Consider the following 15612-nt stretch of genomic DNA (forward strand, 5'->3'; position numbering starts at 1 on the left):
CTAATACCGAAATAAAAAAACAAATAGCAATATTTTTAGAAAATACATTTGCACGGACGCGCGGCTCAAAAATCTAATTTATCTTATTAAAATAAAAACATTACAACTTCTTCTAAATCTAATATATCTTATTAAAATAAAAACATTACAACTTCTTCTAAGTGTGAATCTTCTATTATTTTGCCTTTCTTAACCCAACTATTTAAGAAAATACTAGATCATGACCCGCTCGACCGAGCGGAAGTCAATTTTTTTTTATCTTTGTTTTACTAAATGTTATACATGATTGCAATGTGTATTAATATAAAATTGATAGATAACAATGTGTACTAATGTGTTTAAATAAGCAATGTGTTTAATTATTAAATTTGATTTTTAAATTTTATGATAACGTAAAGTAGATTTTTTCTATATATTTAAAATATATAGTGCTATATATTTTGTATTTTCAACATTTATCATACAAAACTTATATGGGGTATTATTTATATGAAAATATGTGTAACATAATATATTTATATATTATACAAACATATGCACACCCGCACGGGTTTTATTTTTAAAATGTATTATATATTGTTTAATTTTATGTAGTATCGAGTTTGTATAATTCAATTTTGTGTTTAAAGAAAAATATTAAAACTGTCTTTCGTATGTAAAAATAACATTTTGCAAGCGCGAGTTGTGTCTTTTTATTGTAACACAAAATTTTATATAAAACTTATGTTTTTTTGTACATTACGAAATTTAATTTTTTAAAATAATTATTACGTAATTTCAAAGTGAATTTTATCGGTCTAATATATTTTGTATGTAATGGTTCAAAGCATTTTTGATATATATTATATTTCAGTTTGATTTGTTTTTAGTATTATTGTATAAGTACAATACTATACAATATTACTATATTCTATACAATATATGAAGCTATGTGTTATTTGTTTTAGAAAGTAAATTAGGCTCAACGTAGTTATAAGAATAGTTATATCTTTATGTATGTGTCTATGACTTATCTACCTAATGTTATTCGTACTAATAAAATTAATATGGCCAATGAAAGTATACTGATCAATTTAAAATGAATTGTATAGGGTAATTATAGAACGATTGATATTTTAGTATTCTTAGTATATATCTTATTTAAATCGATATGTAATAAATGTAAAAATCATATATGGAATATGGAAAAAAAGAAAAACTGTTTTTAAGGAAATACATCAATGCAAAGTTAGACTATGGTATGTATTATATATAAAGAATGACACATTTAATTTAAATATATGAGGTCCACCTTTAAAAATCCACCTAGAAGAAGTTGTAATGTTCCTGTTTTAATAAGATAGATATTTCTTTAAATAACATTCCTAACAAGCATAATCATTCTCTTCCGTATCTCACCTAATTATAATATATGCATACACTTCGTATGTTTCTTCTTTTTTTTTTAAATCACTTCGTATGTTTTTCCAAACTATAAACGCAAAATAACGTTGCTAACAACCACACATTTCGGCTTCAATTGGTACGGCTAATAAAAAAGCTGTAGCAGTATGTCGTAGAAACAGTACTAAGCAGAAACTGTATTCTTTAATTAAAGTTTTTAATAAAATGATTGGTAGAGCAGTAGTAGCAGTATACAATTTTAAATATTTATAAAAATTAGTATATAATATATTTATTTTAAAATAATTTATATTAATTATATATATATTAATAATATATTTGTTATTAAAAATAATAAATCTTATTTAATTATATAAATTAAATTTTAAATGTGAATACTATTATTTAAAAAATAAAGGTAAAATTTATTTAAAATATAAATTTATTTTTTGATATTAAATAATTTTAATATTATTAAATAAAATAAATAAATTATATATAAATTATCATTATTTATTAATTGGTAGAGAAGTAAATTATTCATATATAATATTTATCATAAAATTAATATATGAAATATGATTTATTTATTTCTAAATAATCTATATATGTTTATTTTATAATGTTATGTTATTTATTAAAATAATGAATAATATGTGTAATTATATAAATTATATTATATTTTAAATGTGAAATATTGTTCTTTTAAGATGTTAAAATATTTAATCTCAATTTTATTTTTATTTTTTATTATTAACATAATTTATATTATATAAAATATTTGATATAGTTTTTTTAGTTACAAGGTTATTTAAAAACAAACATATAATGTTTGACAATAAAAATTTCAAACATATCACTAGTGACGACGGTGGTTTCTCTCATTACTATTAACAATGACGTTTTTGACGTCTCTCAAACAATAGTTTTTGATATCATCATTAAAAATGACGGTAGATATGTCTATAACAATTTTGATAACCGTCGTTTAAAAACAGTATTTACCATTTTTTGAAAAACCTTGACATATCTACTGTTTTAAATGACGGTTGTTGAAAACATAGTATTGACATATCCACCATCATTTTTAAGGATGATATCGGAAACTATCTTTAGAAATATGTCAAAACATCACTGTTAATGGTTATGTGAGAAACCACCATCGTCATCAGTGATACTTTTGAAATTGTTACTGTCAAAGATGATATATTTTCTTTTTAAAAATAATCTTGTAATTTCAATATGAATTTTCCATTTTTAAAATTATTGTGATTTTCTTTAATTTTAATTAATTTTCTGAGTTTTTATTTATTTTTCTGTATTATTAATTTAATCTTACTTATTTTTGAAGTTTTGTTTAATTTTTTGAATTTTATTTGATTTTCTGAATTTATTTTTAAAAAATATTCGAATTTTTATTTAATTTTCTGAATTTTAATTTAGTTACCTGATTTTTTAATTTAATTATCTGGTTTTAATTTATTTTTGTATTGATTTTTATTAATTAATAATTATTTTATTTTCGAAAAAAATTTAAACATCATCACATTTACCTGTTTAACAGGTCATTTTTTTTACTTGAAAAAAAAGTAAGTCAAATTAAAAGTTTTAATTGATAAAAATGTCACTTTAATGGTTTAAAGCGCTAGTAAAAAAATTTCGAAGTTTAAAGTACGATGATGCTACTTTCAAGAATTTTTATGCCATTTTCCCATTCATTATGTTGTTGATTATTTCTTCGTCCACTTCCAGTTCTATGCGTTGACAACTTGACATGATGTTTTTGTCTACTGACATGCATGAAATAATTTACATATAACTTGGTCTGCGAAATTGGTTATGCGAAATGCGAAAACAATAATGTAAAAAACGTGTTAAAATCTAACTACCATATATATATATATATATATGAGATTTTGCGATTTACTCATACACATATTGAATAATTAATTGAACAGTGGATCTTTAGTTTAAACTTTAAACTAAGTGATAACCCTACCATGTGCAGGATGAATTTATAAAAATAATTATAATTGATAATTATAAACTTTACTATACAATTTTTATTTAATAATAGTTAATAATATATATATATATATATATATATATATATATATATATATATAAATTGATATATCGAGTATAATGCATGATAAATGTTGTATATACAAATTATTTTATACATTACTCTCTCTGTTCTAAATAAGTGTCACTTTGAAATTTTTTACACAGATTAAGAAAGTGACAGAAATATACGTAAGTTGTTGTTAATTTCACGTCTCTGACCAATAGTATTTAAGATAAATAAAATTATTTATAAAATCAATGTAGTTTGCAATTAATTTTCTGTTGAAAGTAAATATATTTTGCATTAAAATTGTAAAGTTACACTTTTGTATAACAAGGAAAAATGTTATAAGGACATTTATAATGAAACAAAGTGAATATTACTTATTTTATGTTTTTTACATTATGTAGTAAAAATATATTAAATAATTGAGAAACATTAATTATTAAATATATAATTAAATTAGTTCAAACACATAATCAGAGAAATCACTCTTATTTATTTACTATCATTTTATGGTAAGTAAATCTAAATAATCATATTTATCTATTTTATATATAATTAAATTTAAATGATACTAAGATGAAAGATAATATATTTTAATATGAATATCTGTTAAATGGTACTCCATAATCACGGTTTATAGTCATTTGTATCTTTTTATAAAAAAATTAAGAAATCATTGATAACAAAATTTAAATGTGAGAATTTTAATAAATTTATAAATGTTCAGAATCTGAAAATCATTCTGATAATATGGGACTGTACTCAAAGGCTATAATGCTTATCAATTAATATATAAAAGATTTAACTACTTTTCAATGACTTTCACCAAAAGCAAAATTTTCTTTTTGAGTTTCCTCGTTTTACTTGCTTTACCAATAAGTGGTTAACTTTTTCTAATTATTGTTATTTTCTCTTTTCAAAAAACAATGGTACTAGTTTATATGAATCTGTTTCTGTGTTAAATGTTTAAATTTTAAATTGTTAATGCATTTTAATATTAATTTGAACCTCAACTTTCTTTATCAAAAAAAAACTTTCTTTATCAAAAAAAAAATAATTATTTTTTTGACGAGTAACAATAATAATTCAAGAGAAATTGGGTAGTATAACCATGAAAAAAATCAGAATTCACCAACTAGTCATTTTTCTTACCAAATATATACACACTGTTATATATACATATTAATATTGTAATACCCCTTGCATCTACCGGTTTAACCTGTTAACAAAAAAAAAATTTCTTAACTCACCAAAAGTAAATTGTGGATTACCCAAATTTCAGAAGGCGAAGAAAACGCCCCCGCTGCGTTCTCAGAGAAGTTTTGTGGAGGAGAATATTGGTTAGGAAGCTTTGTCATATTCATCGGTAATATCATATATTTACAACGAATTTAACATTTTACCAACAAAAAAATCATATATTTACAACAGTATGTTGCTGCATGTAGCACATGTTCAACTAGTTGCAACTTCGTTGACGGAAACCAGTTGCACAAAAAAGAAAAAGCATATGTTAAACCTACGAAGCAGTCTTGCTCGAAGTATGGTTTACCTTTCCAACAAATGAATTAATAAGTTTTGACCAAAAAGTTAAAAGAAATAATAACAGTGATTTTTACTGGCCAAAACAATCGGCATTCCCTTCCCGATGAACGCATGCATGAACCCTTTTCGTATCATCCATTTTCGAAAAGCATATAAGTGTTATCTCGCTCTTGATTTCACTCCATCATCATCGACTTCTTACTGTGCTATTCTCTTCTTCTTCTTTGTTCGGGTTTGATTATGTTCTATCCCTTAGTTCGTTTCTTCTTTGTTCGGGTTTGATTATGTTCTATCCCTTAGTTCGATTTTGGATTCAGTAGTGTTGTTTTGTTATCTTTGTTAATTTATCTGGATTCTGTTGAAGAATTACGTGATGTAGATTATACTATCTTTCTTTATATGATAAACCTACAGATTTGTATCAAACATGGCTTCTAACTCTAGCTCAGTGCCTCGTACAAGCGATCAAAGATTCCAACAATCAACTGAAGATCGGATGGCCATTTTGGTTAAACGAGTCGGGGAGGTGAAGGGGTTGGTTAATAAGAGCCCCCTTTACTGGAATTCTATAGAATTCCTTGCAAAAGACGATGTTTCACGAGGCATATTCTATGCCCTTCCAGACGAATCTAAGCTGGACTATCTAGAACGAACTATAAAAGGCTCCAACGGAGTTGATTTTTATGATAATTACTATGATTATTTATGATGATGCTTGGTAGAATGTTGTGCTCCTGGAGTGTGATTCAAGTTCAGTTTTTATGGTGTTTAAATAATTAGCTTAGCTTTTGTTTAATGAAATAATATGAGAGGCTATTGTGATTTCTACATTTACCTTTGTTACAATAACTTTGTGATAATATATTTGTTGCTTATATTGGTGACGATCCGCACTACTTTGACTTTAAGATAAGCCTAGTATAGTTAGGTTTGATTTCTCTCCAATCTAAATTCTATTTGAATAAATAGAAAGTACATTTTTATTAATAAGAACCAAGTTTCTCACTAATCTAAGTTTCGCATACTGAATTCATATTAGTCGTGGAACATATTGAACAGCAAGAAATTCGTAAGGTCACTAATACATACGTTAAAAGTCCACGATTTAATAAAGTTTGTGCTCAACCCCACAATGCACCTTTATTCTGCTTCTCCCTACTGATGCATGATTGGCCCTTTTTAAGGAATTAGATTTCTATGATGATTCGATGAAAGCAAGCATTCGTAGTACGCTAGTACGTTCTCTATGATTTGTACTGCAGCAGATCTAAATACATGAAACTAAATTAATTTACAGCTTCAGCAAACCAGCATGTAGGCTTCGAATGCTGTCTCATCCCCTATATATTAATCATGGTGCATTGCAAACTTTTTTTTGTAACCACTTATCATCATGAAAATTATTCTCAGAATTGGTAGAGAAATAAGTTGATACGTCTACGCATATATTATAGTTTTTTATTAAACTAACTATCAAATATAAAAGCTACGAAATTACCAAATATGATTAATATATATTTTGCAATTAATTATTATGAATAATAAAGATTTGATAACAATTTTTTATCCTCCATAGTTTTTGTTTAATTTTATACTATTAAAAAGAGTTAAACAATCACATTAAACATATAATAAAAAACAATTATAGTTATTCTTATATATTATATTTTCAATTTTTTTAAAATGGTTATAAATTACTAAAAAATGATAAAAAATTTCACATTGAAAATTTTGTGATCAATGATAATGTTTCTTTTAGTTCAGCCCATCGTTTTTCTTTAATGAGACTTGCACAACTTTTAAAGATTAACTAAATAGGTCATGTACATAGTAGAAAGTTTTTTGGTTTAAAAATTGGTTCATATCCAAAATTAATATGAACCATCATCATTTTCGTTTCAAATTTTTTTACAATAAAAAATATAGGATTGGATAAAAATCTGAATCCAAATAACCGAATCAAATCCAAAGTGAAGAAATTCAACCAAATTGGTTAGATATCCAAACATGTTCAAAATTTTGGTATCTAAAAATCTAAACCAGATCCGAACTGAAATATTTCGGGTATCCGAATATATATGAACCAGATTTATATTCTTAAATATATTAATTATTTTTAATTTAATATCCAAAATAACATACATAATACATAAGATGTTTTTAAATTGTCCATAATACTTAGATATATATAAAAATAGTTAAAAGTATATGTTTAAAATGGCTAAACATTGCTGAAAAAAGCTAAATATTACTGAAAATACCAAATATCCTGAAAAATATCTATTGATTTTTTATCTAAATATTTAAGCTAAACCAATTTTTATGTTAAGTTTAAGTATTTTGGCGTACAATATTCAAATGTATATATTATATATTATTTTCTTTTAAGATTTTGAGAAATTTATAGTATATATGAAATTTATTTATTTTAAATAATTAAATGGGTTATCCGAACCTAAATCCAAATTGAACATGCAAAGATTCGAACCAACCCTGTAAAGATCCGAACCGAAATAACCTAACCAAATCAAATGGTACCCAAATGCAATCCCGATCAAATGTAAAAAAATTTTATTGATAACAAAATATAAATACAACATATTTTCAAAAAAAATACCACGTACAAAACGCAGATTATCATCTAGTGAGGGTAGTATTTCTCGCTCTTGTCCTATCATTTTTGAATACTTAAAATTATAATAAATTATCATCCGCGCTTTAAAACACGTAAATATTTTACACAAAATATAATTCACAATATCAAAATATTTTAATATTAGTACATATGAAAATATATATATATATTTAATTGTATTTGTATGGACTTATATAAGATATAACTTAATTTATTTATCAATTATCTTTCGTTATGAATTTTAAATAAAATCTCTGCAATTTATTTGATTAACTATGTGATATATTTTGATAATTTTTTAATTATAAAGCTTATTTGATGTCAAATTATTGAGTCCAACGTTTTATTTACATGTAATATTTTATTTGATTGAGATTATTTAAGTGTAAATGAATGTAATTTTCCTATTTATGAAAATATAAGTAAAATAATTTATTGATTTTATATTAAAAAATTATAGTATCTAAATCTGAAAATACTTATATTTATTCTCGTTTTATCATAAATTATTTAAGTATTTTAGTTGATTATTTAAATTATATTTAAAAAGGTGAGATATAATGCTTATTGTTTGGACAAAAGATTAATTATTATATTGTGATTATGGTATAATGTTGTTTCCATAATTACTATAATGTAATTTTAATGTTATCACTAATAACATTTAATGTAATATAACCCATGATTAAAGGTTACATCCAACCCAATATTTATGTTTTAACAAAATAGATGTGTAATTTTATTTAGCAATATTGTAGACAGATGATATAAAAAATATTAATAGACTATTAGTTAAATAAGTTTATGTTAGATTTCTAACTAAAGGATTTTATCAGAACCATCTTTTTTTGTCGATGATATTTCACTAAAAACCTGAATATAATAGTAAAACCCCAATTATTTTATCTATCTTATTAAAGTAGAAGTACTTTAAGCTTTTGTTTGGAAACAAAGATAGAAATAAAAAATAAATTTTTGATTGGAAACATAGATAGCATAATAATTGATATTATATTCTTTTAATTAAAAATAAATGCGCACCATTAAATATAATTCAGTTCTTAACTTTTTTTTTGAAAATTTTGTCTTTTAAATGTTTGCACCGTATCTTTCCAAAATACTTTCATGTTATTAATTATTTGAAAACATTTATTAAATGAAACATCAAAATAAAATCAAGTTAAAATAACAAATGATTAAATCAACAAAAACATAATACGGGTCTGAATTATCTCAACTCTTTAAAAATAGTTTCGTTTAAAATAAAAACTAAATCACATAAACTAAATTTAATAAAATTATAGAAATTGTTTTGAAATGCACAGATGAATTTTTCAATACAAAATGTTGAAGATGTAAAATATTTTATTTAAATTAAAAAGAAAATCAGTGTAAAATAAGTTTAACGTCGGGTTAAATAAATAAAATCATATTACATGTTAGAATTATTTAGAGTGTTAAAAAATTAGTCATATTTAAAATAACAAAATAAGTCATATAAGGAAATTTAAGATAAATTTCATAAAAAGTTAAAATATATAATTTATCAAAAATCATAAATTTTATTACGTAAAATAATTTTCTAACAAAAAATATACCCGCCTTTTTGAAAGGCGGGTCAAAATCTAGTTTTATTTTATTTTCTATACTATTATACTATTATGTTAAAATTAAGAAATTTTCATTAATATCTGCGTCCTAGAACCAGAAAACCATCACTCAGTGAAGGGGAATCAAACAGTGAGAGAGATACCCAAAACTTTAGTGCTTTTGATTGACTCTTGGAACTAAGGAATCATCTAACACAAGAGGTTTGTAAGAACTTGTTTGTGAAAACTCGCTGATCGTCGCTCAACAAAAAGAACCACTTGGCGACCAGATTGGCTGAAGCAGATGAGGTCTCGTCACCACAACCAGGAAGCGTGGTGGTTTTGCCTTGAAAGACTATCGGGAAATCCAGCTGAATTGTATTCAGGAGGGAGCTCACAGTTGCTATCTGGACTGCAAAGCCAGCTTTTAGTGTCGTCTCGCTCTGCAGAAATGCTGACAGTTTCTCTCTCAAGTTTGAGATTCCTTCGTTTTCATAGCCACCAGCATCCACTCCAATACTGCAATACCCAATGGAAATTAAAAAAGAGAGTTGGACTTCTGTATAAAATAGACAAGCTGATAAGATGTTACCTGCTAAGTTGCCCAAGAAGAGAGACGATTGCAACCGAAAGGTTCGTTGACAATGGCCTTCCCAGCATCTTAAGCAGTGGAGCAACAATGTTCTCACTAGTCCAATCCCATTCCTACATTTTTATACATGAGATAAAATTGGTTCCAAAGACAACTGAAATTAACAAAACACTGCGTGAAGGTTGGAAAATGAAAAATGCCCTTGAGAAACTACATACCGTGTAACAAGCGATAAGCTCCACCAGTGACAGAATGTCACATAAAGTAACACTTTGATCCCTGGCCAATACGCAATGGAAATCCTTGTGTGCCAGTCTAAACTCTGCCTTCTCGGTCAAGCTCTTATGCAAAGTATTCGACTGAGTAAACTCTTGAATGATTTCCATGAGCATTGATGCCATAGCCGCCAGCGAGGAAGACCTGTCTGAGAATATACACTTGTTCTTGCATGAGTGCAAATAAGTATTTCCCTCCACAGTACCAAAATGTCTCTGCTCTAGAAACATCACAATGGATTTCAACACTGCAATTGATAGGTCATGATCACTGGAAGGCATCATTTTCTCTCCAGCAATGTGAGCAAAAACGTGAAGAATGGTCAGTGGCATTGCGGTCTTTTCATGTCTATGCTTGCGCAGGATTTCAAAGCAAGCTTCACGGATAAATCCAACACGGTCCACAGCAGTACATATCGCCGCCAACATAGCACTTCCAGCCACCAAATGATCAGTTGGAGCCATTCTGCTGAAGAGAGCTACATTTTCTCCATTCAGGGTGACAGATATGCTTGAATCAGATTCAGACGTTTTTGAGGATTTAACACAAAATAAAACCCTCTGCTCGGAAAGGAGGTCCTGAAGAAGACTAAGGAGTTCTTCCAAAAATTCAGAAAGAATTACCCCAGCTTCAGTATCAGCCATAACTGCACAATAAAATTCCAAGTTCAATTAATTTAAACATCAAATCAATAGCATATTCAAATTATTCGGTTTTGAGAAGAAAAAGAAAAAAAAAAGAAAAGGAAAGGAATTATCAGTTAATAAAACAGAATGGGCATACCACTAGATATATGCTTCGAAAAAGAATCCAAGCAGGAGGAAGAATTATCATCCAGAATGTTCCCAATATTCATTGAGGAAACCACAGAGAAGTTGTGCAGCATCAAGGAGAGGAACACACATACCCTGTCCCTGAAAAAAAAACAAGGCATATATTAGCACCTAGACAACTAGTTACAGATGGCGTTAGAAATGTTATATATATTAACGTTATGCATAGAAAAAGTATCAGAGAGTAGAATAACTAACCGGGCCAAAAGATTTTCTTCCCTTTTCAAAGAGAACAGAATTGCTGGCACTGCCCATTCTGTTTTATTAACTGATGGGCATCGCTGAACACAACTGTTTGCAGCATGTAAAATTTTGATGATACTGTTCTGGTCTTCAATATTTGAAAACACAACAAAGTGTTTGAGAGTATCATCATGCACCGTTGTTGACATGGGTGACATTTTGTCTGTCACCGAAGCATTCTGAGTGTCGAAATTAGAAGCTTCACTAGAATTTATGGAATCACGTAAATCCACGCTATTTCTATCAACCAAGTCAAGAGCCGGAGCAGGACTCTTGTCTTCATTCACGATCGGACCATCCAAAAAATCTACCTGAGGAAGATCCGGGGATATAAATGATTCTCTTGCCATCTTGTAATGACTTTCATCTTCTGGTTTCTCCAACTCCAACAACTTCATAACATCTGTAGCAGCAATGTCGTCCAGAAATAGTGCTGCTGCAGCATGTTCTTTAGCAGTAGAGAGGCACGTAGTATTCCAAGCGACCTGTGTACTTCCAGCTTTATTGCCTTGAGTCTTGGCTGGGCAATTAAGCTGAAGAGTGCTCCGTATAACTGTCTTTTTCTCACAAGAAACCCTTCTTTTCTTGGAAATTCTAGTGCAATTTGCAGAGGAGACACCTTGAATATCAAGGACCAAGGATTCTTTCTCTTCTAAAGGCTGCAATTTGCCCAGCTTCTCTCTCTGTACATTTGTCTTTGTATAATCAGATGACCGATGCTTACGGGACTCAACTACCTCTGGCATTCCTTTTCTTTTTCGAGAGTGCTCATTAACCACCTCATGATTATCTTTCTGAGATCCTTGGAGACAGTTTTCAGCCACCAAACAGAGATTTCCATTTTTCCTGGTATCGATTTTCTGGAACATATTGATTTTTGTAGGTTGGATATGCGCTTCATCTCTTGATGTTTCTGCTGAAGTGGTATCAGAGAAATGTTGTGCTCCCTGTGAGGTCAGTAACTGCCCATCAGAACAAGATGTTGCGCTGGAAATTTCTCCAGAAGTCTGCGATTCTCTAGAGCCTCCAGTAGGAGACTCCAATTGAGAAATAGTACCTGAGACAGACTCATGCACGCCTTGTCTGGATTTAGCAATTAACTGAGTAGAGAGCTTGCGAGCCTGCTCCTGAGAACCAGAGCTTGCTACCAACTGGCACCTTGCGTCAGAATGCTTTTCACCTTTAAGGTTTTTCTGGGACTGTAGCATCTGCCGTTTCATGCGTTTCTCCGCCTGCAAAGCAATATAATGAAGCATAAAAGATTAGTACAGAATTAAAATGATCTAAACAGATAAGTAAAAAAGCAATATTATGTTGTGACAGATCCATGTTACGATAGACGCCACTGTTTAAAGTCTAAAACAGATTAAATATTCTCACCTTCTACAGTCACATTCTATGTAGCTAACAACTTCAATAGACTATTGCCTAAGTGCTCGTACTCAGATAACTTCAACCAATTGACTGTTTCAGCTAAGTTGAGAATGTTTGAGCTACATGCATAAACCTAGCGATATTCTCTTAGGAAGACAGAAGATGTAAACAGACAATTTGATTCATTTTTATTTACCATGTCAATCACAAACCATCCATCGTGTAACCTAATGTCTGAAATCCGGAAACAAAGAAAGTATCCAATGTCAAAACATATACATGGTCTTCAGGTTCAGGCAAATTTTAAAATTATGATGAGAAGAAAGTGTAGAGTAAGAAATTTATGGCATAAACAAACCTTTGGACGACCAGATGTACCTCCAACGCCTCTTGAAAGTCTATCCAGCAAATTCATGTGATTTGTAATACTACCGAACTCAAGTATTAACCGACCTATCTCTTTGGCCTGATATTCTCTTCGGAACCTTTCAAACTCAGCCACCTCCTTGGAGTGTTTTGCACATTTCCTCCTGAACTTCACCTCTTTTTTCAAAAGCCTCATTTTGGCCTTTTCCAGGTCTCTGACTTTATGAGGAGAAACGGAGCAAGTCTCAGAGGATTTTTGAGAGAGAGAAAGCTGATGCACCTGTTTTTTCAAACCCCCAGTCACTAATTGTAATTCTTGTAACTGCTGAGTCAGATCATCAGCACGAGATTTCCAGAAAATGGCTTCTTTCTTACTCATCTCAAGAAGCCTTACCTTCTCTTCCAGTTTTGCCGAGTTTTCAGCAAACTTTACTTTGCTACTAGCGCTCTGTAGTTCTGCTTCTTTCTTGAGCTCTTCATTTCTAGCTCTAATAGTCTCAAACTTCTTAGACAAATCTTCTGCCAGCTTCATCTGTTCCTTAGCTTTTGCACTCTCCATATCTGCCCGTTTTCTCTCTTTCAGTGTCTTTTGTCTTTCAGACTCGAGCTGCTTTTTCACGGTCTCAATACTGGAGGTTAAAGCAAGTAAATCCGAACTAGTCTTCTTAGCTGTACTTCTTAAAACCACCAACTCAGAAAGATACTGATCAGCTTTCTTATTCTCCGATTCTGCTTTCTTCCGCTCTGACTCTGTCTTATGCCTCTCGCTTGCAAGAAGATTTTTAACCAGACTAATTTCCTTTTCCACCTCAGGAACGTGTGGCTTGATATCCTCATATTTCGCCAGCAGAGCCTTTGTCTTGTTCAATTCTTTACAAATCTGTTCCCTCTCTTCCTCGGAATTATCAGCCCTTAATGTTTCTTTCTTAAGCAGGTTCTTCAGTTCACTGATCTCCTTCTCCACACTAGAAGACTGAATAAATTGTACTTGATCACTTTTTTCTTGAAGGTTCCGCTCCAATCTCTGTTGCAAAGAAAAAATCTCAGACTTCAACTCAAATATTTCTTTCTCCAAAGATGCTTTTGCCACTGAATCATTTTCCTTAGCTTGCCTTTTATCCGCCATCTCCGTAAGTTCTGTAAGAATCAGATTAGCTAATAAGCAGTCAACAATTAAAACACACAAAACACAAACAAAAGCTCTAAACCATATAGAGAACATAACACTAGTAGCTGCAAGTTAGATAACTCAGTTATAATCGCCAAAGGATCATCATTTGGGAAGGAACTAATACTACTCCGAATCAGAGACACGTGGCACTCATGTACCACAACAAAAACTAATCAGCAGCATCAAGCTAACCTCTGCCACTTTCATCTAAAGTGCCGTTGAGAACAGTAACAACTTACTATTCTGGAGAATGGATGTCTCATCATTAGCAGCTCCCATGGCCTTCTGGAGAATCTGGATCGCTTCTTTACAAGCATCACGCCTCTTCTTCATGCCTAGGTACTTCTCTTGCCACTATAACACACTCCAAGTGGGTTTAGAAAAAGAAAAAAAAACATATTTTCCAAAAGAGAATCTACTATTTGAGTGAAGAAATGTACCGCGAGGCAGCAAGAGTTCCCTGAAGGCAACAACTCAGGTGGTGGAGCATTAGCAACCATTGTAGTGGGTGGGAGAGAGGGAACAGCTCCGATTCTTGAACGAACTCTTCAAATAAGTGGGAGATTCATCATTCTAAGAGAATGTAATTGAAACCCTAATTTGAGTGAGAGAAGAAAGACTGTAGCGTTTGTAGAATAAGGTAGAGACTAGAAATTGATGAGACACCAGAGCGTCAACACTTGGATCTCGGGCCGGGTCACTGTTGGTTTTATATCTTTGCTAGGCCCATCCAGGTCTTTGGATTTAAGATCTGAGATGGTTTCATTTTCTTCAGATTCTCTCTTACTGAATTTTATAAGAAATCCAAAATTATTGGATTAGTCATTTGTATAAACTTTCTTAAATTCTAGTTTATTAAAAAAATTGGATTTTATCAATAACATCTATCAAATATGATTTTATGGGGTTGGGATGATATTTTAGAGTGAAAAGAAAAATGATTGAAATAATACCTCATATGATGGTATTTAGAACTTTTTAAAAATAAAAAATATTACTTCACATTTTTAAAATAAAATAATACTGATGGGAAAAATAAAAAAACCTATTTGAAAATTGATTTTTGAAAACTTTTATATATTTTATATTATTATAAAACAATAAAAATATCAAACTATAATAATAAATCTTTATAAAACTTACTCAAATCTCATTTTTTGGATTTAATCAAATTTTGAATTCTCTCGAATCCGTAATTCAATAAATTCCATTAAACTTATTTATTTGGTTTCTTACAAGGGTGGTGACTGGTGAGAGAAAAACCAAACAAAACTCAAAAACAATTCGAACTACATGTAGGTTTTATATCTTAACCAGGTCCATTTCAATAAATTTCTGTTATTTTAAATTTTTCTAGAAGTGAAAGACCTCAATCCAAACCAAACATAACCAAATCCAAAACAATCCAAATTAAATCAACATATATATTCTAACTATTCAGTTTAAATTGATTTGGTTTAGTTTGTTTTAGTTTGATTTTAAAACAAACAAACCAAACAAATATATATATATATATATATTTAATTAGATT

General features: G+C 29.3%; 1 protein-coding gene across 1 annotated transcript; it reads right to left on the bottom strand.

Moving 5' to 3' along the window:
- Positions 1-9296: 9296 nt before the first annotated feature.
- LOC130509112 (uncharacterized) lies at positions 9297-14689 on the bottom strand. The gene is made up of 8 exons (XM_057004755.1): positions 14522-14689; positions 14321-14435; positions 12903-14047; positions 11126-12402; positions 10878-11008; positions 10037-10740; positions 9819-9931; positions 9297-9745 (listed from the first exon to the last, which is right to left on the bottom strand). The coding sequence occupies exons 1-8, from the start codon at positions 14579-14581 to the stop codon at positions 9433-9435; spliced, it is 3858 nt and encodes a 1285-aa protein (XP_056860735.1). The 5' UTR covers positions 14582-14689; the 3' UTR covers positions 9297-9432.
- Between the last annotated feature and the right edge of the window lie 923 nt (positions 14690-15612).

Source organism: Raphanus sativus, chromosome 3, assembly GCF_000801105.2.
Source record: "Raphanus sativus cultivar WK10039 chromosome 3, ASM80110v3, whole genome shotgun sequence".
NCBI lineage: Eukaryota > Viridiplantae > Streptophyta > Magnoliopsida > Brassicales > Brassicaceae > Raphanus > Raphanus sativus.